We start from the raw sequence: 22120 nt of genomic DNA, 5'->3' as shown, positions 1-22120 counted from the left end.
TATTTATTTTTGTATTTTTTCATTTTCTTGTCCCCTATTTCAGATTTTACCTATGATTATTAGTTGCATTCTTTTTTTTTTTTTTTTTTTAATGAATTGTTTATCTTTTGTCTTAGCTATGTTTTAGTTCTCACAAGTCAAAACTAATTGATATCTTGAATTGTTATAAGATGTCTTATTGGAATCTTTAAGGATTAATCTTGAATTGTCGTATTTGAAAAGTGAAAACTTAAAAAGTGATTGATATTTGGCATTCATTAAAGATTATATTGACTCCAAACCACATGGATATTTATTGAGAATCACATATTATTAGAGTTGCGTGTGTTAATATGTGATTTTAACACACGTGATTGTGGATAACCTTTTGATTTATTTTGTGGTTTAAGCTAAAAGTGAAGCTTTTGTCGAATGATGTTTTAAAGTTTCAACCAATTTGGTGATCTTAGAGTAGAATTAAAGAGGTTGCATGATAGATAAGAAAGATATCAAACAAAGCAGGATTGGAATCACTTCACACTTTATCCAAACCCGCAGCATAATACGGGAGGGGGGGGGGGGGGGGGTCTTCTACTAATTATAATATTATAGTACGACTATATGTTTTGTAAAATATATGGATAGATAGGATCGAAAAAATTTCAACTTTAGGTTCAAAATAAAAATTTCTCGTAGATTTGTTTCTGGCAAATTTGAAGGGATTATTTTGTCTTTATTATTATTTTTACATTATTTTTATTTATTTTAGTATTTAAATCATTATAAGAAAATAAAATATAAAATCTCACCCTATATATAACCTTATTTAATTATATATTTTAGATCATTATCTTAAAAAATTAATCTAAAATTTTATTTTTAAAGATGAATGATATTTAATATGTTTTGAAATGGATAATTATAGGTAAAATCATAGTTGAGATGCAAAAAGAAGATAATAGAGTTGAAAACGATGAAATACAACAAATACGTAAATACCAACAAAAGAGACGCCATGTCTTTTAAAAGGCGTATCACGTCCTTTTAGAAAAACAAAAAAATCTGAATTTTTTCAGATTACGAGTTTGTGTCAAATACGGAGCCCTGACATTCCGCAACGCGGTTTGGGCATTCCCGTGTCACAATTTCGCTATTTCCTATATATATTCGGGATTTTCAACCCTAAATCGATATCCAATAATCCTAACTTATTCTGAAGAATATGTTATGAAAATATTCGTCCAAAAACCACTTTAGGTTGATTTTGAAGCTACTATCAAGGATTTGGAGAATCAAGCGCTAGAAGTATCTAGATTTCACTTCGGGTTTGCTTGATAATCGTGTCTCGCAATATTTTGGTTATGTTTTTTTTGCTTTAGTTTACTTATTATGGGGTAAAACCCTTATGTTTTCAATTTATTTCCTATTGCCGAATTAATAGATTTAGATGATCATTTTGACTTTGTTAATTTGAATCATAGTTATGCATGATCATTGGTAATTATGACTAGTGTTTGATCGTAACCTAGGTTAGTTTAATAAAATTATGAACTTAATGTGTGTGAATGTATTGGATTATCATTCTATGCATAAGTTAATTCTTATTACCATTAGGATTAATAAAAAACAAATCTTGTTTAATACGAACTGAACAATGAAATAGAGATAATTAATGACATGATGATGAAATTAAGAATCTTTAGAATCATTAGTATTTTTTGTAGGATTGTACAGATTCGAGAATACATAAATCATGTTTGAATACAAGAAATGGAATAAACACAAGAAAGTAAATAAGATTTGAATTTGAGTAGAGAGTAAGAAGCTCGATTACAATTTTGAATGTAAGAACCTCTCAAAAGATACTTTCTCTGTCTAACTAACATCTCTTATAAAGGTCACCCTAAGAGAGTTGGTTAGGAAATGACCAAACAAGTCGCAATACTTAAGCTAAGATAGCCTGTTACACAAACTAACATAAACTGTAAAGCCTAGTGTTAAAACTATGAAATCAAAATATTATTCCGTATATACAAGTTGAAGACTATAAGATACAAAACTATAAAACCTTTCACATACAGACTCGAACACAATATTCTGAAATGTGATACCTAACAATCTCCTTATTTATGTTGAGTCGCAAAAGTTGCCTTCACTTATTCTCTTCAAGCAATTGTGGAATAATACCAAGAATAATGAAACGAAGTGTGATCCACCATTTTATCATATCTTCAACATACTTGATGTCGCCCTTCAAATTCATCTTAAAAATTATTGCCTTTGTAAGAATCCCAATAAGGCCCAAATATCCAAATTGGGCCCAAACCCATCATGAGTCTAACCCGAGATGGCCCAATATCCAAAAAGGCTCAAAATAACCAATGGTCAATCTGGTTAAACTTCTGGTCAACGATCCATGGACAACAAGTCAACAAAACAAGAAAAGTCAACCAGGCCAAGTACAGACTTAGGACATCCCCATAATCGGCGCCCTAGCTTTAGATTCGTCCAGGCTGTTCGAACTATGGCCCACTTTCTGTAGAAGCACATCATCATTGTTGCTGGAGACAATGAAACCACATATGGGAGTTCGAGTTAGGGCTCGTTGCAGGTTTCTGGTCATAGACGAAAATAGAGACGTTATAGTCTCTTTACGGAGTTAAATAATATTAAAATAATAGAGGAGAGTACATGAATGGACTAAAATACCCTCACGTGAGGGGGGGGGGGGCATGGGGCAATTAACGATACCAAAGTAACGGTTGGTAAGCCATATGACCAAACACGCAATAAAATCAAAGTATTGGACCATTGGTGTGAGTCCAAACTTTTTTGCCCCAAACATACAAGTTTTGAAATACCACAAGGACCATTTTTACAATTTTGTCACAAGTAAACGAAAGATTAAGTTGGTTTGGGTTGCTAATGGGAGTGAAAATTTGATTTTAGTTGGGTTGTTTAGGTGAAAAAGAAAGAATTTTTTTTAATAAATAGTTGGTTGGTTGGTTTGGTTTTAAATGATGATAGTCTTAAAAAGAATTAGGGTTTTATGCAGAAAAATCTCATTATTTTAGAATTTTTTTTTATAAAGTCTTAATTTTTTTTAACAGAAAAGTCATACTATTTTGGAAAAATAATATAATATGTCATTTCCTATTAAAATAATATAAATAAAACTTTTTCTTAATTAAGATAAAATATTAAATAATCGAAAATTTTCAGTTCAAATTCCTTTTATAACTTTATGAAAAATATTCCCACAGTTTATGTAGAAAACTTAAAAAATTATTAATCAAACATACCAATTATAATATAGAAAATTCCAGAAATAACCAAAAAGAGGAGGTGGTTTGAAGTAAATAACCAAGAAAAAAAAATTCAGAAAATGGCCAAAGGATCCGCAGAGCACCCTCTGCGGATCCATTAAAGGCTCTGCGGATCCTCTACAGCTCTGCGGAATCTTTGTTTTTTGGTTTTTTCAATTTTTATTTTTTTGGTTTTTTCATTTTTTTACGTTCATTTTCGTTTATTAATATTTTTTTTTTTAAATACACTAATACCTTATGTGATTATTATGTAAAAAATTCTACAAAAAAAGGTTAAAAATAATGAAATGTTTTATGTAATAAGTTTGCCTCTGAGGAACCGAAACACCTCTACGGATCTTGAGTTTTTTAATTTTTTTTTTCGTTTTTTCATTTTTTCTATTTTTTGTTTTCGTTTGTTAATATTAATTTTTTTAATACACTAATACCTTATGTTTTATGTAAAAATTTTGACAAAAAAAGGTTAAAAATAATGAACTTATGTTTAATATCAGTCCACAGAACTGTTTGGGAATCCACAGAACTGTTATCAGTGGATCAGTGTACACCTCTTCGGATCAGTGTACACCTCTGTGGATCAGTGTACACCTCTGCGGATCAATGTACACATCTGCGGATCAGTGTACACCTCTGCGGATCAGTTATAGAAGTTATAGACGTATTTTAGTGGGTTTTTGTGAGTTTGTGAGTTTCAATTACCAGTAGAAGTTGTTGTTTCATTGTGTTTGTGGAGAGTGATTTGTAAAATGAGTTTTATTATTTTGTGTACGGGAGGGTCTTGACAGTTAGTTAATGGAGATGAGGTTTACGTTAGAAATAATGTGAAAAACTATGGTCTAAATCTTCCTCCTAACATTGACCATGAAATGTTATTACAAATGGTTAGAAGTAAGGAAGATGTGCTAAATAGTCATATATGTTTGTCTTTTAAGTACCCAGAGTTAGGGTATGTCATGGAGCTTGGAGATGAAACTGATGTATTTCAATTGAGACATGTAATGTCTAAATCAAAGAAGACGATGCATTTGTATTTAACGGTGGTAGGTGAAGAAGTTGAAGAACAAGCAGTGGTTAACAACCAATTTAATCTAACAAAAACTAATAGAGGTCGTAGAGAAAGCCAATGTGATGGAAACCGTTCAAGGGGAAGAGGAAATGAAGTGCCAGTGGGTTATGAAAAAAAAAGTTTCGGTTACTGATAAGTTTGTATCTGATAATGATACTTTTGTATCAGATAATGATAAAGAAGCAAAAGTGGGCATGACTGAATTACAACGTCATAATTTGTTCGAGTTTGGAGAAGTTCCTGAAGTTGATGATCAAAGATGTGAGGAAAAATCAAATGAAGGGTGGTCGGATGATGAGTACACGAAACAGAAAACTGCTTTTAATCCATGGTATTGTATTCCTTCTATTCCTGGTTGTCCAGAACCTATTCTTGAACCTGGACCATTTCACAGTTTAGGTCCGAATGATAAATTAATTGTCAATCAAACCTATAACACCAAAAGGAGCTAGCGTTTGCTGTTAAATTGAAAGCTGTTAGAGAAAAGTTTCAGATAAAGGTTGAAAAATCTTCAAAATCTCGGTATCAGGTTGTTTGTATGCAAGAAAACTGTCATTGGCGTTTATACGCGTCTCTCATTAAAGGAACAGAAATGTTTGAAATTAAGACGTTTAATGACAAGCATATATGTTCTTCATTGCTTATACACCCAAATCATAGACAAACAAATAGCGAAGTTGTGGGAACCATAATACATGACATTATGGGTCAATGAAGTTTGAGAGTTTGGAAGCCTAAAGATATAATTCGAGATATGAATGCTTTGCTACAAATAACTATGAGTTATTCACAAGCGTGACATGCTAGATAATTTGCTCTGGGATTGATGATGGGGACCCCCGAAGAAAGTTTCTCCAAACTTCCAGTTTATTTTCACAATCTGAAGAAACATAATCCTGGTACTGTGGCGTACATAAAAAATGATTCGGAGGATCGTTTTGAGTATTGCTTTTTCGCTATTGGATGTGCGGTAATATATTTTTAAATATATTTGATATTTTCTTAAATGTTTATAAACAAATTATATTGTTGATATATTAATGGTTTTTATATTGTTGTTGCAGATACGTGCTTTCAGAGAGTGTTGTAGAAAAGTTATTATTATGGATGGTGCTCATTTGAAGGGAAAGTACAAAGGCACCATCTTGCATGCAGTGACCATGGATGACAACAATCAAATCTTGCCTATTGGGTATGGAATTCGCCCAAAAGAGACTACGGATTCTTGTACATGGTTTCTTGAAAAACTACATGAATGCATTGGTGATGTGGAAGGTCTGACAATGGTCACAGATAGGGCACCCACAATTGCTGTAAGTATTCAAAATGTTTTTCCAAATGCTCAACATGGATTGTGTGCTTTTCATCTAATAGGAAACATAGTCCACACCTTTGGAAAAAACAAAAAAACATCAATTTTGTTTTGGAAGCTGATAAAAGCTTACAAAACCACTGAGTTTGAATTCTATTGGGGGAGACTTCGTAATATAAGAGATGATGTAACGACATATCTAAGTCAAATTCCACGTGAGAAATGGACCAGAGCGTATTGCCCTACCACGAGGTATGATTATATTACCTCAAATAGTATGGAGTCCATGAATGTTGTATCAAATAAAGCAAGGAAGTTTCCTAGATTACCACTTCTTGAGTTCTTTCGCGCACTTATGCAGAAATGGTTTTACAAACGGCGGATGGTTGCAGGTATGATTATGTTTATTTTTAAATTATATGATAAATGTCATATATAATAATATATGTTTGTTTTAACAGAAAAAAGTACAACAATACTTACGAAGTGGGCTGAAGATATGGTTAAAAAAAATAAAGAGGGGATTCAAGGATGGTCGGTATCCAGTGTTGACAATACAACATATCAAGTGCATGACTTCAAAAGTGGGGGCATAGTGAATTTGAGGGAAAAGACTTGTTCTTGCAGATACTGGCAACTAACTGTTTTGCCATGTGGTCATGAATGGTTTTAACGCACTTGAAAATTGATCACTGTGGGCATATAACTATAGATGCTTATAAAATTGAAACATATTGAAGAACGTATGAGCATGTCGTATACCCTCTCTCAGAACTTAGTGATTAGGAGGTTCCGGATGACCTTATGGTTGTTAACCCTCCTGTGATGGAAATACGTCAAGCCGATAGACCAAAAAACACCAATCGTATTCCCTCTCAAGGTGAGGAACCAAAAATAAGAAGGTGTAGTAGATGTCATAGCACAACTCATAATGCAAAGACGTGTAAGGAAATCGTTCCAAATAACCAAAGTAAAAGTAAAAAACGTACTGGGGCATCAGGGAGTGGGACAAAAGCGAAAGAAGAGGAACAGACGCAAGCGACCGAAAACCAATGGCAGTATGAGCCAGAGAACCAACGGACGCAACATACCGAACAACAATGGCAGCAGCAGCCAGACAACCAATGGACACAACAGACTGAACATCAATGGCAGCAGCAGCTAGACAACCAATGGACACAACAGACCGAACATCAATGGCAACAGGAGCCACATAACCAATGGACGCAAGGGACCGAATACCGACCGCAGGAAGAGCCACAGAACCAATGGCAGGGTTGCACCGAGTACCAATGGCAGCAACAACCAGATAACCAATGGAAGCAAGCGACAGTAAACCTAGGGACACAAGCAACAGAAAACTCATGGACGGAATACGAAAACAAATCAAAGTTTCTGTGGTTCGATTTGAATGAATGAAGTTTATTTCATAGTATGTTTATTATGAAGGTTTGTATGTTTATGTTTTCTAAAGTATGTTTTGTAACCTATGAAAAACATGGAATATTTGTATAATTTTAATTAGGTTATTTATATGCACCGATTTGTATTACGTTATTTATATCTATTTGGTTTGTATTAGGTTATTTACGAAATCAGTTGAGTTAACTTCTACTTTATTCCATAGAAAATAAAATACAAAACAGAAAAAATACATGGAAAATATACATCAGTAGCAAACGTATTACATAAAACATTTCATTATTTTTAACTTTTTTTTGTCAAAATTTTTACATAATAATCACATAAAGTATTAGTGTATTTAAAAAAATAATTTAATATTAATAAACGAAAATGAACGCAAAAAAACAAAAAAACAAAAAAACAAAAAAAAAATAAAAAAATAAAAAAACAAAGATTCCATAGAGCTGTAGAGGATCTGCAGAGCCTTCAATAAATCCGCAGAGGGTGTTCTACGGATCCTTTGGTCATTTTCCAAAATCTGTTTTTTCTTGGTTATTTTTTTTAAACCACCTCCCTTTTTGGTAATTTCTCATTATAATATACCTTGCCAAATTTGAATATAATTTTACAAATTTTAGTGGTACCCATTTTGATATTTCTGAGAAAGCTCTTAAATTACGTCACCATCAACCACTCGACTCTTCAACAACTCTGCATCTTTTGGTTTATTCAGAATCTCTCCCATCCTCTCTCTCACACACACACATGGAGTTGCAGCCATGACAGCCATCTCCTCGTGACAAAGATTTCGTATAGAATTCAAAATATACAAGTCAACTTTAACTCTCACGTTCTTCAAACGATCCACTTGAGACGTCTTCTACTCGCTTTCACTCTCTTCTTTCAACAAATTTCGGATCTGAATTCCTCTCCGAAATCGCTCCGAAGCCGGAACACCAGGTTCGTCATTCACCCCCATTTTTTTTTTCTTTTTCCTTTTTTGAATTTCGATCCAATTATTATTTTTTTTTGAAAAGTTGGGAGCTCTTTTCGGAGAATTTTGGGTGATTGTCATATAAAAAGTTGTTGGATTCAAGTTCTGTCTTTTTATTTTTATTTATTTATTTTTTTTGGGTTGGAATTGTTCAATTCTGCCGGATAGCGCCGATTTTTTTTAAAGTGATTAGAAATGATGATCACACATTGAGTTTTATGAAAAATTGATTCGATTCTTTTGGAATAACGGATCCTGTAATTAATAACCCCTTTGTTCGGAGGAAGAAAAAGAAAAATTAAAATTGGAATTTTGGATCAAAGATGCTCATGTTCCTTCACCTTCAACAGCGACATGATTCCATCATCAAACAGTAAACAGATACTATATACTACATATCGTAACTGGTAAAATCATGTATATACTATAAGAGTTCAATACTCTATCAATTCCAAAATTAATAAAATAATTTCGTTTTTGATTATCTTACAATAATCAACTGGGTTGTTGTTAGGCTGCTAGATTACATTGCTATAGATAGATTTTTCAAAGTAAATATTCTAATAAGAAAAAGAAAAACAGAAAATAAGTAGGATGCTATAATAAACAAATCAATAAAACTACATTGCTCTTTCTTGTTTATAATTCATACCGATTATACCCTCATACGATTTGAGCCTCATTGATCTTGTTAAATTTAAATCCCTATAATCTTCATATGTTGTGACTGCAGTTGGTTTTTGCATAATGAAGAATCATAAATCCTCCTATCCAGAAAACTTTTTAAACGAATTTTTTATACCGGAATACATTCTTGTTTCGGGCGGAAAATTTGAGGTTCCTTCTGTGGCACCCACCTGCCCGACAATAGTATTTGTCAACTCCAAAAGTGGCGGGCAGTTGGGCAGTGAGCTTCTTGTCACATACCGTTCTGTTCTAAATGAGAATCAGGTATTCTCATCATTATGTTATGTATTTTTATTAATTTATGATCAGAATAATATTTTCATTATATCTAACTTTATATTATTTTTTTTTACCTACAAAAGGTTTTTGATTTAGGTGAAGAAGCTCCAGATAAAGTGTTACGCAGATTGTACCTCAATATAGAAAACCTCAAATTTAATAAAGATGCATTAGCAACTACAATAGAGAAGCAATTACGAATAATTGTGAGTTAATTTACGATTATATTTCAGCTTTTCAAATATATTTAAATAAGTATAATATTTGCTGACGTGGCGGTATTTATATTTCTTCAGGTTGCAGGTGGAGATGGAACTGCTGGGTGGCTGCTTGGAGTTGTTAGTGATCTGAAATTATCTCATCCACCACCAATAGCAACAGTGCCTCTAGGAACTGGAAACAATCTCCCATTTGCATTTGGTTGGGTAAAATATTATTAAACACATGATAAAATAGAAGAATGTTATAATCACTTAATTTTTTTTGCATTTGACATTAAAAAAAAAAAACATGATTTTCAGGGAAAAAAGAATCCAGGAACAGATCGTGAATCTGTTTTGAAATTCTTGAAGCAAGTTATGGAAGGAAAAGAAATGGAGATTGACAGGTAATCCGTAATCCCTATTTTTGTTTTTATTTATAGTTGATTTCACATTTTCATTTTCACCACATAATGGACAGCTGGCATATTCTTATGAGGATGAAATCTGCCCCAAAAGAAGGGTCTTGTGATCCCATTGCCCCTTTGGAGTTGCCACATTCTTTACATGCATTTAATCGTGTGTCTGATACAGATGAACTTAATGTGGTAAAGTATCCCATTATCAATTTAATTTTTATTATAACACAAAATAATAAGTCGAATAATCTTCATTACATATTTTGTTAATGTGTACTTGGTAAATGTTCTCAGTCAGGTTACGACACATTTCGTGGAGGATTCTGGAATTATTTCAGCATGGGTAAGTCTCAACATTTTAATAAAGATTCTAGAAATTTCCAAGGGATTGTTTTAAATAAAAATTCTGAGAAATTTTTTATATATAGGGATGGATGCTCAAGTATCGTATGCGTTTCATTGTGAGAGGAAATTGCATCCAGAAAAATTCAAAAATCAGTTGACTAATCAGGTATGATAATAAAGGCAACATGTTTTCAGATAAGGGAAAAGGGCAAAATAGAGAAAACACAATGTGTTTTTACCATTTTATCAATTTAGGGACTTTTACCTATTATATTTATTATGATTATTTTGATGATAGTTGAGTGACCTTGTGCTTTTATTTACCTTGTAGAGTACATATGCAAAGATCGGGTGTACTCAAGGGTGGTTTGCAGCATCTCTCTTCCACCCTTCTTCAAAGTGAGTTTCTTAACACTTTATCATTTAGTGATTTAGCCACTGAAATATTATTATAATAATTATATAAGAACAATAGTCCAATTGCTAAATTGATAAAACCGTTTTACTAACATTTTTTTTTTTTTTTTTTTAATTTTTTTTTTTAAATGCAGGAATATTGCCCAGCTTATAAATGTTAAGGTTATGCAAAGGCATGGTGGCTGGAAAGACCTCAAAATACATCATAGGTAATTATAGATAACTGTTTTTCCTTGAGTTGTATTTTATAAATGAGTTAAATGCAAGAAATAGCAACATACTTTTATTAATTTGTTTACTAGAGCATTGTACTTTAAAAACTCTACTAGATATTTCAAACTGCAGTGCCTTAATAAGAAAAAATATGAAAGTAAGATGTTTTAATAGAAAGAAATGAAAGCCAAGATGCTATAACACACTAAAAAATAAAAGTACATTGCTAGTTATTGCATTCAGTCCATATTTGATTATGCTTTCTTACCCAAAAAGGTGAAACAAAAGTGGGACCGGGATCTTTGGTCTGTGAAAAAGACGTGAATGCCCTCTTCATCTTCATCTTCTGTAATTTTGAGTATATGTGATTGAATGTAACATCATCATCCTTGTTTGACTTGCAGTATCCGGTCAATTTTATGCCTCAATTTGCCTAGTTTCTCTGGTGGACTAAATCCTTGGGGAACACCAAACCAGCACAAATCTCGTGATGTTAGTATTATAATTTCGTCTTCTTTTGTACTCTTTTCCAGTATTCCCATTTCAGGATAAATTGGGATAACTTGAACATTCTTGATAAGCATGAAATTTTGTTTCAGAGAGACTTGACCCCACCATATGTTGATGATGGGCTTATTGAGATTGTTGGTTTCAGAGATGCATGGCATGGGCTTGTTCTCCTTGCACCAAAGGGACATGGCACCCGTTTGGCTCAGGTTAAAACTCAATCCAACTTCTATAATGTTATGCCACTTTTCTCCATTAACACACACACACACATACAAAAGAAGTCCAAAAACTTCCCTTTTTTGGGTAATTTATTTCGTGCAATTTTCTGTATAGACACATCGGGTGAGATTTGAATTCCACAAGGGTGCAGCAGAGTGCACGTATATGCGAATGGATGGAGAGCCTTGGAAACAACCTCTCCCTGTAGAAGACGACACCACGGTTGTTGAAATCTCGCATCTTGGACGCGTCAAAATGCTCGCAACACAAAATTGCATATCGAAAAGTGTCAAAGATCCTTCAATTCCACATTCTCATGAACAAGAAGATGATGATGATGATAAGTATGATAGTGAAAATGAAGATGAAGCTTCTACGGGTGAAGAATTTAGAAAGTTTGGTGCGGCTGAAACGTTTAAGATCCCGGAAGATGTGGATATATCTCGCCTCAGTTAGGTATGTTTTTTTTTTTTTTTTAAATCGATAAAGGGTTAAATTCAAGATGTAGCAATGAGATCTAAACGCCCCTCTCATTTCCATCATTAGAAAAACAGCCCTAGAAAGCTTCTTAAGTCATGTGCGTTGTAACAAACGTATCATTAATTTACACTCGACTTCTGATTATCATGAACAGATACTGATAACAATAGCAGAAATGTTAACTATGGAAACGAAGATGGAACTTTGTAATTGACTGGGTAAGCGATTATTATAACAAATTTCAAAATTTGAAAATTATTGGGAATTTGTACATGATTGTTCATCGAATGCTGCTACTATGGTTTGTGAAGGAAGAGGAGCATCGATGAAACAAGATTGCTCTTTCTTTAAACTAGAATTGATTATGAAGCCATGTTTGGATATGATGAGTGATGACCCTATAAATTTCTAGTGTTTGTGTTATGTGTGTGTGTGTTTGCATATCCCAAAAACTTTCAAAGTTAGGTCGAAAGTGTGGATAAGATATAGAAAAAAGGCAACGTACTTTTATAATTATATCGAATTAGACAATTAAAATATAGAAAAGTTTAATGAAATTTTCTTTATTTTATGGTTTAGACATTGAACTATTTAGGGGGTGTTTGGTATTGAGTTTGAAAAATGCTTATTGATTTCTCAGCTTTCTAAAAGCAGTAAGTTTAAAAAAGTGTTTGGGAAATAGAAAAGTATTTTTAAAAACAATTTTTCGAGGATATTTTTAAAAACAGTTTTTTGCTCTCCTCAAAAAATAGTTTTTAAAAAGTCATACACCTGAGTTTTGAAAATTATTTGCAGACTATTTCACCTAAAAAACTTACTATAAGCTTATCTATTTTTTTTTTAAAATGACTTATCAATTTATAGTCTTTTTGCTATCATATAAGCTAATCCAAACATTTCTTTTAAATATATTTTTGGTACCATACAAATTAATAAGCATTTTTATAAAAAAAATGTTTATTGAGTAAAATAAACAATCTTAAATGTCCCTTTGTTTTTATGGTTATTATAATAATAGTATAATGGCTAAATGCCTAAATCATTAATCTAGAAAACATTGTGTTTTTTATGTTTTGTCTTGACATCAAAACCGAACTGGGGAAAGTGTTTTTAGAGATAAAAAGGTATCATGGTTTGGATCACTATAATATAAAAAAGTAAAATAAAAAAAAAATTATAAAACTTTATAAGTGCTTTCCTACATTTTGCATCATTATGTATAGTTATGCAAAAAAACATGTTGATGTATTCTACATCAAATAAGTGGTGTTTGGATTACTTTTTAATCCTCAAAGTTCTTTTTATAAAAGTTCTTTTGATTTTAACTTTTAAAGAAGCAAAAGCCAAAAGTTGGTTTTAAAAAATGTTTGTTTTAGTTTTTTGACTTTTGAATCTAATTTACCTTTTAAACGACTAAAAGTCATAAAAAAATAAGATTTTCTGACTTTTGAAAAGCTATCATTTTGTTTTTGGCAAAAAGCCTTTTTTATTTGCCAAACATCTTTTTGAATTTTTTGACTTTTTGGAAAAGTCAAAAGCCAAAAAGTCATTTGAAAAGCAATCCCAAACACCCTCTAAAAGTTTATATATTGACGACGAACAAAAACGTACATGGGAAACAACATGAATTCTCATATATCATTATATAATATATTTAACTTCATTTACCATCTGATTTGCAAAAAATGGTCTCAGGAATTTGTGATATAATTATCTTGTGAACTACATTTGCTAACTGCAATGATTTGCAACTCTAATTTATGTCAAAAATCTTCTAAAATATCAACCTCTTTGTAAATAGTCGTAGAATTAATGATTTTTTTTTGAACTATCAACCTCTTTCACAGCTTTGTACCCAAGGACAGTGTTTCTAAAAATAATTACCATAGTCTTGTGGCTTTAAACTTTTAATTTTATTTACAAAAACATGGCATAAGGTGAATTAAAGTGGGTCCAACTCTTTTATAAAATAAAAGTAAAAATCAAATATAAGCCCGCCATTCTCTCCGCTGAAGAAACCCACCCTTTTAGTTTATTAGTGCCGGACGTCTGATTTCATGTTTGTATGGTAAGTTGGTAACAAATGTGCGAGTTTTTTTTAAGTTGTGTAAATCAACATTCATAAAGAGCGTGTATAAGCTTTGGAAGAAACTGAAATATTGCCCATGTCCAGAAGATACTACTTTGGAGGTTTTTGTGACTCATCTCCTTTCCAACCCTCATCGAAGACATACGGTAGGGTTTTTTTTTCCTGGTTTATCTCACCCCATTAGAACCTCAATCTCCCCCTTTCATATTGACTCGGTTAACAAGAGCTCCGTGGTTCTGTGCTAACAGCTAACCCATTTGATATGGTTAACTTTAAACATGAATGTTTGGTTTATAACCCATATATTAATAAATATTATTTTATTGGATTACTTTTTTTTAATTGTTTTTAATTTTCTTTTAATTGTTTTTTATTATTATTTTAAATAAAAAAACCCAAAAAAAATCTCACTCATCCCACATCTCCTAATTTATTTTAAATATTTAGAAGATAATATATTTTGAACAACACCACCACCATCACCCAGTCCGACAATGTTGAGATTGGTGGAATTTTTAAAAAAATAAATTAGGATGGTGGTGATGTTATCCAAAAAAAAAAAAATAATCCAAACAGTATGGTAAGGTTCGTATGACGAATAACTTTAGAGTATGTGTGGTGAGGGAGACTTATAATGCCGAATAAAAGTTGGACTACTACAACATATTGCAAGAGATCTAAGAAATTGACTATTATGACAACAAGCCCTCGATTGTTGTATTGTTTAATTATAGTTGATTTGATAACAAAGACGGTGTAATAGTAAAAAAAAACAAGTTGATTGTGTTGGATTAAGGTATCTAAGCTCATAAACAAATTGATATAAACTTGAAAATAGAAGCAAAATATTTTTGGGTTGCCCTCATATAACCAGGAATAGCTAGAAATTATATTACGAGAGAGAGAGAGAGAGAGAGAGAGAGAGAGAGAGAGAGAGAGAGAGAGAGAGAGAGAGAGAGAATGTTTTGTTAATATATTATATGATTAATATATTAATTGGGAATAGATAACTAATATGTTAATTTATTATGTGATTAATAAATTAACATGTGATCAATAGGTAAATAATTGATTTGTTAATTTATATGGTTAATAAATTAATAAGAAATCAATTAGAATTAATTAATTATTAATCAAAATTAATTAAATGTACAATGGGTGAATTGTAATTGTTCAATAGTTGAACAAAAGAAACAATTCTATAATCATCCAAGGGGTGAACGAAATTGGGAGTCTTTCTAGGGTTTCCATAAGCCTCATGGTTTCATAAAAGGAAAGGATTTGAATTAGAATTAAATCTATTATTTAATCAATTTAGATTCTGCTTTGCTTACAAGTTACCTAAACAATAAATAGAATGGAAAGGCCATCAATTTTCGTTCATGACTGTAACATCCCGTTTAAAATAAAATAAGCAAATAAAGTATATATATATATATATATATATATATATATATATATATATATATATATATATATATATATATATATATATATATATATAGAGAGAGAGAGAGAGAGAGAGGGAGCTAGGTTCAAATGTTTCTAGCAACTATTGTGTGGCTAAATGCACCAATGAGAATTCAAGAAATAATAAATAATTAAATAAATCATTAAATGGTATTTTGGACCTTTTATACTTTTAATTACGGAAATCATTTAATTGAAATCATTCAATTAAGGAAATAAAGTGAATATATTTGACTTAGTTATGTGTGTGGCCGAACACGTTCATCATCGACATCAAGACCATCACCATCATCGCTGCTGTGACGACCCGAAATTTTTATTTTGTACAAACCCTGCAGTCAAGCAATACAAATAATAGTCAAGTTCATTTCTACTAATTTTTAGCCGGTTCAAAGTCCGTTTGGGTGTTTTTAATATAAATTCGTCAAACGAACAAATAAAAGGAAGTATCTTCTAGGAGTGATGTTTAACAAATAAACATTTCACACCATAACAAGGTGTTTACGGCCAAACTTTGGGAGTTTGGGCCGTAAACTCCTCTTGGGCGTGAACTCATGCTTAAGGCATGAGTTTACTCCTCATTTCCTCACTTCTCACTTCCAAGCTCAAGAACACCCACATTTCTCTCTCAAGTGTCATAACATATTTCTTCCAATCTTCCAAAAATGTAAGTGTTTCTTCTCTTGATCTGTTGTTATAACACTTCATCTAGTAGTTATACATGATTTCATCCATGAAATCTTGTCTTTTTTATAGATCTTCAAGTGTTCTTCAAAACACCAAGAACACACACTAGTGTTCTTGGACCTTAAACACTCTTACAAGCTTCCTATAAGTAAGTACACTCCTCCTAACTAGTTATTTACTTAGAATGCTTGTTAAACCATTGAAAAACATCAAGAATACCCAAGAACACATGGGTTTACGGCCAAGGCAATCTCCTTGGACCGTAAACACCATAAGGTGGTGCATATGTGCCACCATTACCTTCTAGGGCTTGGATATTGGACTAGAACCTTGCATGCATGAGCTAAGGACCTTGAACCACGAAATGGTAGGGGTTACCATGGGTTTACGGCCGTAAACCCACTAGGACCGTAAACCCTAATAAGGGGGCCATTATGAGCCCTAGTCCCTTCTAAAGCATTGGAACCAAGTCTAGATCACTTCTTTGAGGAGTATAGCACCTTAAACAAGCAAAAGAAGCAAGCACACATGAGTTTACGGCCGTAAACTCATGGGGTTATGACCATGGACCGTAAACTCTAAAAGTTGGTGCAAATTGTGCCACTATTACTTCCTAAGGCTTGGACTTGATCATAGGGTGCTTAACCTTGACTTGTAAGACCCTAAAACACACAATGGTACTAATTACCATGAGTTTACGACCGTAAACTCATGGGGGAAATGACCATAAACCGTAAACTCATGTGGTGTTACCATATGGGCAGTAAACTCCAATGTGAGGCCATACTCTCTTTAGATGCAACCCCTTAATACTCCTAGCACTTGAATCAAAGTGTTATCCATGTTTTAGGGTGTCCTTACTTGATTAATTAGTTGTTAAATGACTAATTAGATACATATATGTGTCATTACATGTTAAATAGGACCCGTGTGTGTGTTCAAGTCTTCACTTGACACTTAGCATCCTGTCCGTCACTTCCATCCAAACCACTCACTACAGGTGAGTTCATACCCCTTAATCAACCTTTGAAATAATTTTAAATGCTTTTATGGGAGGGATACAAGTTGAAATATTCTAGTTATTGCTTTAATCATATGTGATTAATGACTAGAACAAACAGAAATATTTACTACTACTTTCAAGTTACTATCAAGATTATGGTTTTCAAGCGTTTTAAAACCTTTTATTAAACTTTTAGACACTAAAACTGTTTCCAAACTCTTTTAAACTTGCATTGTTTTCAAACTCATATATACACTAATATATTTATATAAATAAGACTTGAAGGACTTAGGACTGGTAGCTCACCTTATTTCCTGTTCCTTGTTTGGTTGTGGACTTAGGGTATCCTGTTATTTGTCCGAATGTTGTTGAACTCTTAGTTATATATCATATATATATATATATATGTGTTGGATATAAAAGCTTTCACTTCAGTTCAATGCCTTTGTGTAACAAAGGCATACAAACCACATTACTATTTAACTATAATAGGTATAGTTAAGGGATTACTACCCGCTACTACTATTACAAAGATACATACAAGAGTCGGTACATTTACGAGTCGCTACATGAGTACTACAGTGAGAAACAAAACATACTATACACTATACAGAAACATACTATACACTATACAGAAACATACTATATACTAGTAAAGATAAAACATCACTACACTATGACATACTATACAACCTTTTGAATACTATAAACCGAATGTGACATACTACTTCTCGATACGACACTTCATCGTGGTATCACTTTGTAACCAGAGTCTCCTGGAGGGAGAGCGGACATTATGTGTATAGATCTATACGGGACAGACACTCCCACATCCCGACTGCTAGCTACAGTCCCAGCCGATAAGGCCAAGGGATGACAAAATGTTACCTCACTACATACGACCTGGAGGGTCATCAGTTATTCAGCCGTCGATCAGCATGGTTACATACGAGTTCACATTCAAACCTTTAATTAACCAATTAAGAATTAAAGGCAAAATAGACTCTCCTAGGCGTATTGTTCATTTAATACTACCTGGAGTCTACATTTTCATTACCTTAGACTCCCTGAGGTGTACTGTACATTTAGTACTACCTGGAGTCTGTATTTTATCACTTTATGACCAGCAGTGTCACTGCTGAGGAAAAACATTATTTTCCCTCAATACACTTATTTTATAATCACCTTTCATGAGTGAAGTCTAAAACTATATTTTTATACTGATAGTTTCACTGGGGAAAACTCTTACTATTACGAAAGAACAAACATACAAACAATCGGGTCTTGGTAGAAGACTACATTTTTACTGGAAAATATAGGATTTTCTAGGGAGTATACTATTTACAAACATTTGAAATCAGTTACTACATTAAGTTGTTACAAACATTTTCATACAAGCAATGACACTAAATACTTATGAACTCACCAGCTTTATGCTGATAAACTCTTTCAAAATAACTTGTATTCTCAGGTCATCAGTAGACAGGTACCGATGAAGCTTTTGAGAAGATGGAGCACATACAAGACTCATCTTTTATTTTGATTATGCTTTTGGGTGTCTTACAAACTATACAGAACACGCTTGTATTATAATTATTATATTAATGCAATGGATGTTGTTGCTTGTCTTTACTATTATGTATTGTTATGATAATGTACATGACGTCCTCCACCCCAGAACGTTTCCGCCGTTCCGGTTTTGGGGTATGACAGATTGGTATCTGAGCATTGTTTATAGTGAATCAAGTATATCAACCCATAAAAGATATACAAACTATAAACGCAACGGGATTAAAACACTCTGACCAAGAATTTATACTTTTAAATAATAAATATTTAATTAAGTATATATACATCTATTCATACCAGTGTCAGTATCATACTAGAACAGAACAAAAGTATTACGATTGTTGAACATCACAATTAGGCTTAGAGACATATAGTCAAATCTAGGGGAATATAGCCTGATCAACTATATTTTCCGAAGAGTGACTAGCATGTGCCTAAGAATGATTGTGGTGTTGCAACAAGTCTAAAAACTTACCAACACTACTACAACGAGAACATTAGAACAAAACATAAACCTAAAATACTATAGGAGTATTTTGTGTTACTATAATTACTTATGTGCAAACTAAGAAGGATCCTCATTAGTACGTCTATTAACTATTCTTTCCCCATTCCCGCGTAGATAACATGGCTGGCTTCCATCTCCCCGGTGATCTGTACTATCCCAACCAAGGCATTGGTGGATGGCTTGATGATGAGCCAGAAGATGATCACCCAATCCCTTTGGATGATCACCTCGCAGAAGGCTTTTCGGATGGCTCCGACTCCGAACCAGAGGTCAACAACAACCTACCCCAAGAAGTTTCAATTCCAAACCTTAACCCCCGTCCGGCATTTCAAGGTCCCACTCCCTTGTGGGCAACAACCTTGAATCGATGGAGTGATGAGCAGGGTCAGCCTTTACCTTTCAACGGAGACCGAAGCTTTTACAACATAAACGAGGGAGGCTCAGCTGACCGTGTCCTACCCATCATGGTCCGTAGGATTGCTCGGAACGTCGAGCAAGGTCATGCAGCCATTGACCGAGTAGTGGAAATTGACGCCAACTCTGGCCTTAACACATTCCGCATTCGCCAACTCGAAGAGGCTATGGAAAGGACCAGGAGAACCAATGAGGCTCTGCAGCAACAATTAGCTGCGTCCCGAGCTGAAGTCATGGAACTCCGAGTGCGTCAGAGGGCACAGGAGCGACATCTTCAGGAAGTTGTACGTCAACTGGCAGATCTGAGGGTTCGCCCGATGGATACCCGCCGCCAGTAGAAGATGTCAACCCATCTTTCTCTTTTGATTTAGGAATAGCCTTTCTTTTCTGTGCTCTATGAAACACTTGTCTGTAAAACATTCCTAACTTTTAAAAGTACTCCAACTAGACTTCTAAGTTGCCAACATTTTCCCTTATGGTTTGATGTAAGACCTATTGTTAGGTCATTTTTCCCCGAACTCATTTTACATCATTAATACCAGTAATATTGGCAGTTATCTAATCTATGGGAAAGTCTTTACCTCTGTGATTCCCTACTCTATTGTTATGCCTCTATCTGATAATTGGACTATGGTGATTTAGTCCATGAAACACTCTCATCATACTTACAATTGATTCTTACTATTATCATCATCTCTATCAACTTTCAGTAAAAGATGTCGCCTCGTCCTCGTCCGACCAGGGGCAGACCTGCAAATCAAACTCCACCACCACCACCCCCTCCGCAGTTCGATGCGGTGATGTTTCAGGCAGCTGTGACCGCAACTGTGACCGCCGCCATGGCTCAAGTAAATTCTGGTGGTGTTAGTGGAACGAGGACTAGCACCAACTCTAGCCATGGTGAAATCCATCCACGTGCACGGGAGTGTACCTATAAGGATTTCATCAGATGCAAACCTACGTACTTCAACGGAACTGGAGGGATCATTGCGCTGTCCCAATGGATCGAGAGAACAGAAGCAATCTTCGAGATGTGCTCATGCCCTGAAGGAAGCAAGATAAAGTTCGCGGCTTGCACCTTCACCGAAAGGGCCCTGACATGGTGGAATGGCCATGTCAAATCACTCTCGTTGGTAGCAGCTAACGCCATGGGCTGGGATACACTGAAGGACCTTATGACAAGGGAGTACTGCCCGAGGGGCGAAATTCAGAAATTCGAGGAGGAGCTGTGGAGCCTCAAAATGAAGGGTTCCGACATAGTGGCTTATACAGCCAGGTTTTGCGACCTGGTGACTCTATATCCCAACATGGTCCCCACCGAAAGCAAGAAGATTGAAAGATACATATGGGGTCTGGTACCCCCATATCGAGGGAGTGTTCTAGCATCACATCCTGCGACCTTTGATAGTGCCAAGGAATTGGCCCAAAGGCTCATCGATCACGAGGTTCTTTCTACTCCATCAACAACTACAACGACTGCCCCCACATCAACCAAAACAGCTGACAACAAGAGGAAGCATTGGGACCGAAAGAAGGGCAAGTCAACTCAACCCTCTTCCAAGAACCAACAGACGGTGGCTGTCCATGCTGCCACTACTCCTACTGCCTCTGTACCAGCCAAACCTTATGCAGGGAACCTACCCAAGTGCACCAAGTGCTCCTTCCATCATAACGGCCCCTGCCGGGAAATGCACTGCACAAATTGCGACCGGAAGGGCCATACCGCCCGGTTTTGCAGAACACCACCCAAACCCATCACCCAGGTTCCCGGTGCAGGAGTGAGTCAAGCCTGCTACGGGTGCGGCGAGACAGGGCACTTCAAAGGAAACTGTCTGAATGCTGGGAATGCACGAGGAGCAGGAAGACTACTTGCTATTGGCCACAATGAAGCTGTGGCAGACCCCACAGTAGTCACGGGTACGTTCCTTCTCGATAACTCTTATGCTTGTATCCTATTTGATAGTGGGGCAGAGAGGAGCTTTGTAAACCACAAATTTAAACACTTACTTAATCAAGCACCGCAAACACTAAAAGAAACCTTCATCGTAGAAATGGCAAACGGAAAGACAGAGAGTTCTAACGAGATTTACATAGGTTGTACCCTCACGCTATATAACTATTCATTCCCAATCGACCTCATACCCGTATCGATCAAGAGTTTCGATGCCATTGTGGGCATGGACTGGTTGAGTCTTTATCGTATCGATATTCTGTGCTTCGAAAAGGCAGTCCGCCTGAACCTACCGAATAACGAAACCTTGTTGATCTACGGAGACAAACCCAGTACGAGCCTTCGTATCATCTGAAGTATTCAAGCCCAAAAGTACTTGCGTAAGGAATATCGTGCATTCCTGGCGCACGTTGTCGATACGAACCAGAAAACAAAAGACCTAAAAGACCTCCCTGTAGTACGCGATTTTCCTGACGTCTTTCCGGAAGAACTCCTGGGATTACCCCCGCAACGTCAAGTCGAGTTCCGAATCAACTTAATTCCAGGAGCGACTCCCGTAGCCAAATCACCCTATCGTCT

General features: G+C 34.6%; 2 protein-coding genes across 2 annotated transcripts; both read left to right on the top strand.

Annotated features, from left to right (window-relative positions):
- Positions 1 to 5200: 5200 nt before the first annotated feature.
- On the top strand, positions 5201 to 6356 carry LOC145105127 (uncharacterized). Its single transcript, XM_079042259.1, has 4 exons — positions 5201 to 5341; positions 5436 to 5684; positions 5802 to 6075; positions 6145 to 6356. Exons 1-4 carry the CDS (start codon positions 5201 to 5203, stop codon positions 6354 to 6356), a joined length of 876 nt encoding a protein of 291 aa, XP_078898385.1.
- A 1419-nt stretch (positions 6357 to 7775) lies between these two features.
- On the top strand, positions 7776 to 12273 carry LOC145107478 (diacylglycerol kinase 5-like). The gene is made up of 14 exons (XM_079044374.1): positions 7776 to 8047; positions 8815 to 9032; positions 9131 to 9253; positions 9344 to 9472; positions 9569 to 9654; positions 9729 to 9855; positions 9961 to 10009; positions 10095 to 10177; positions 10343 to 10410; positions 10563 to 10637; positions 11046 to 11133; positions 11241 to 11357; positions 11485 to 11826; positions 12005 to 12273. Exons 2-13 carry the CDS (start codon positions 8829 to 8831, stop codon positions 11824 to 11826), a joined length of 1491 nt encoding a protein of 496 aa, XP_078900500.1. The 5' UTR covers positions 7776 to 8047; positions 8815 to 8828; the 3' UTR covers positions 12005 to 12273.
- The last annotated feature ends 9847 nt before the right edge of the window (positions 12274 to 22120 follow it).

This window comes from Lactuca virosa, chromosome 4, assembly GCF_052849685.1.
Source record: "Lactuca virosa cultivar CGN04683 chromosome 4, Lactuca_virosa_CGN04683_v6, whole genome shotgun sequence".
NCBI lineage: Eukaryota > Viridiplantae > Streptophyta > Magnoliopsida > Asterales > Asteraceae > Lactuca > Lactuca virosa.
This window is presented reverse-complemented; position numbering and strand designations above follow the sequence as displayed.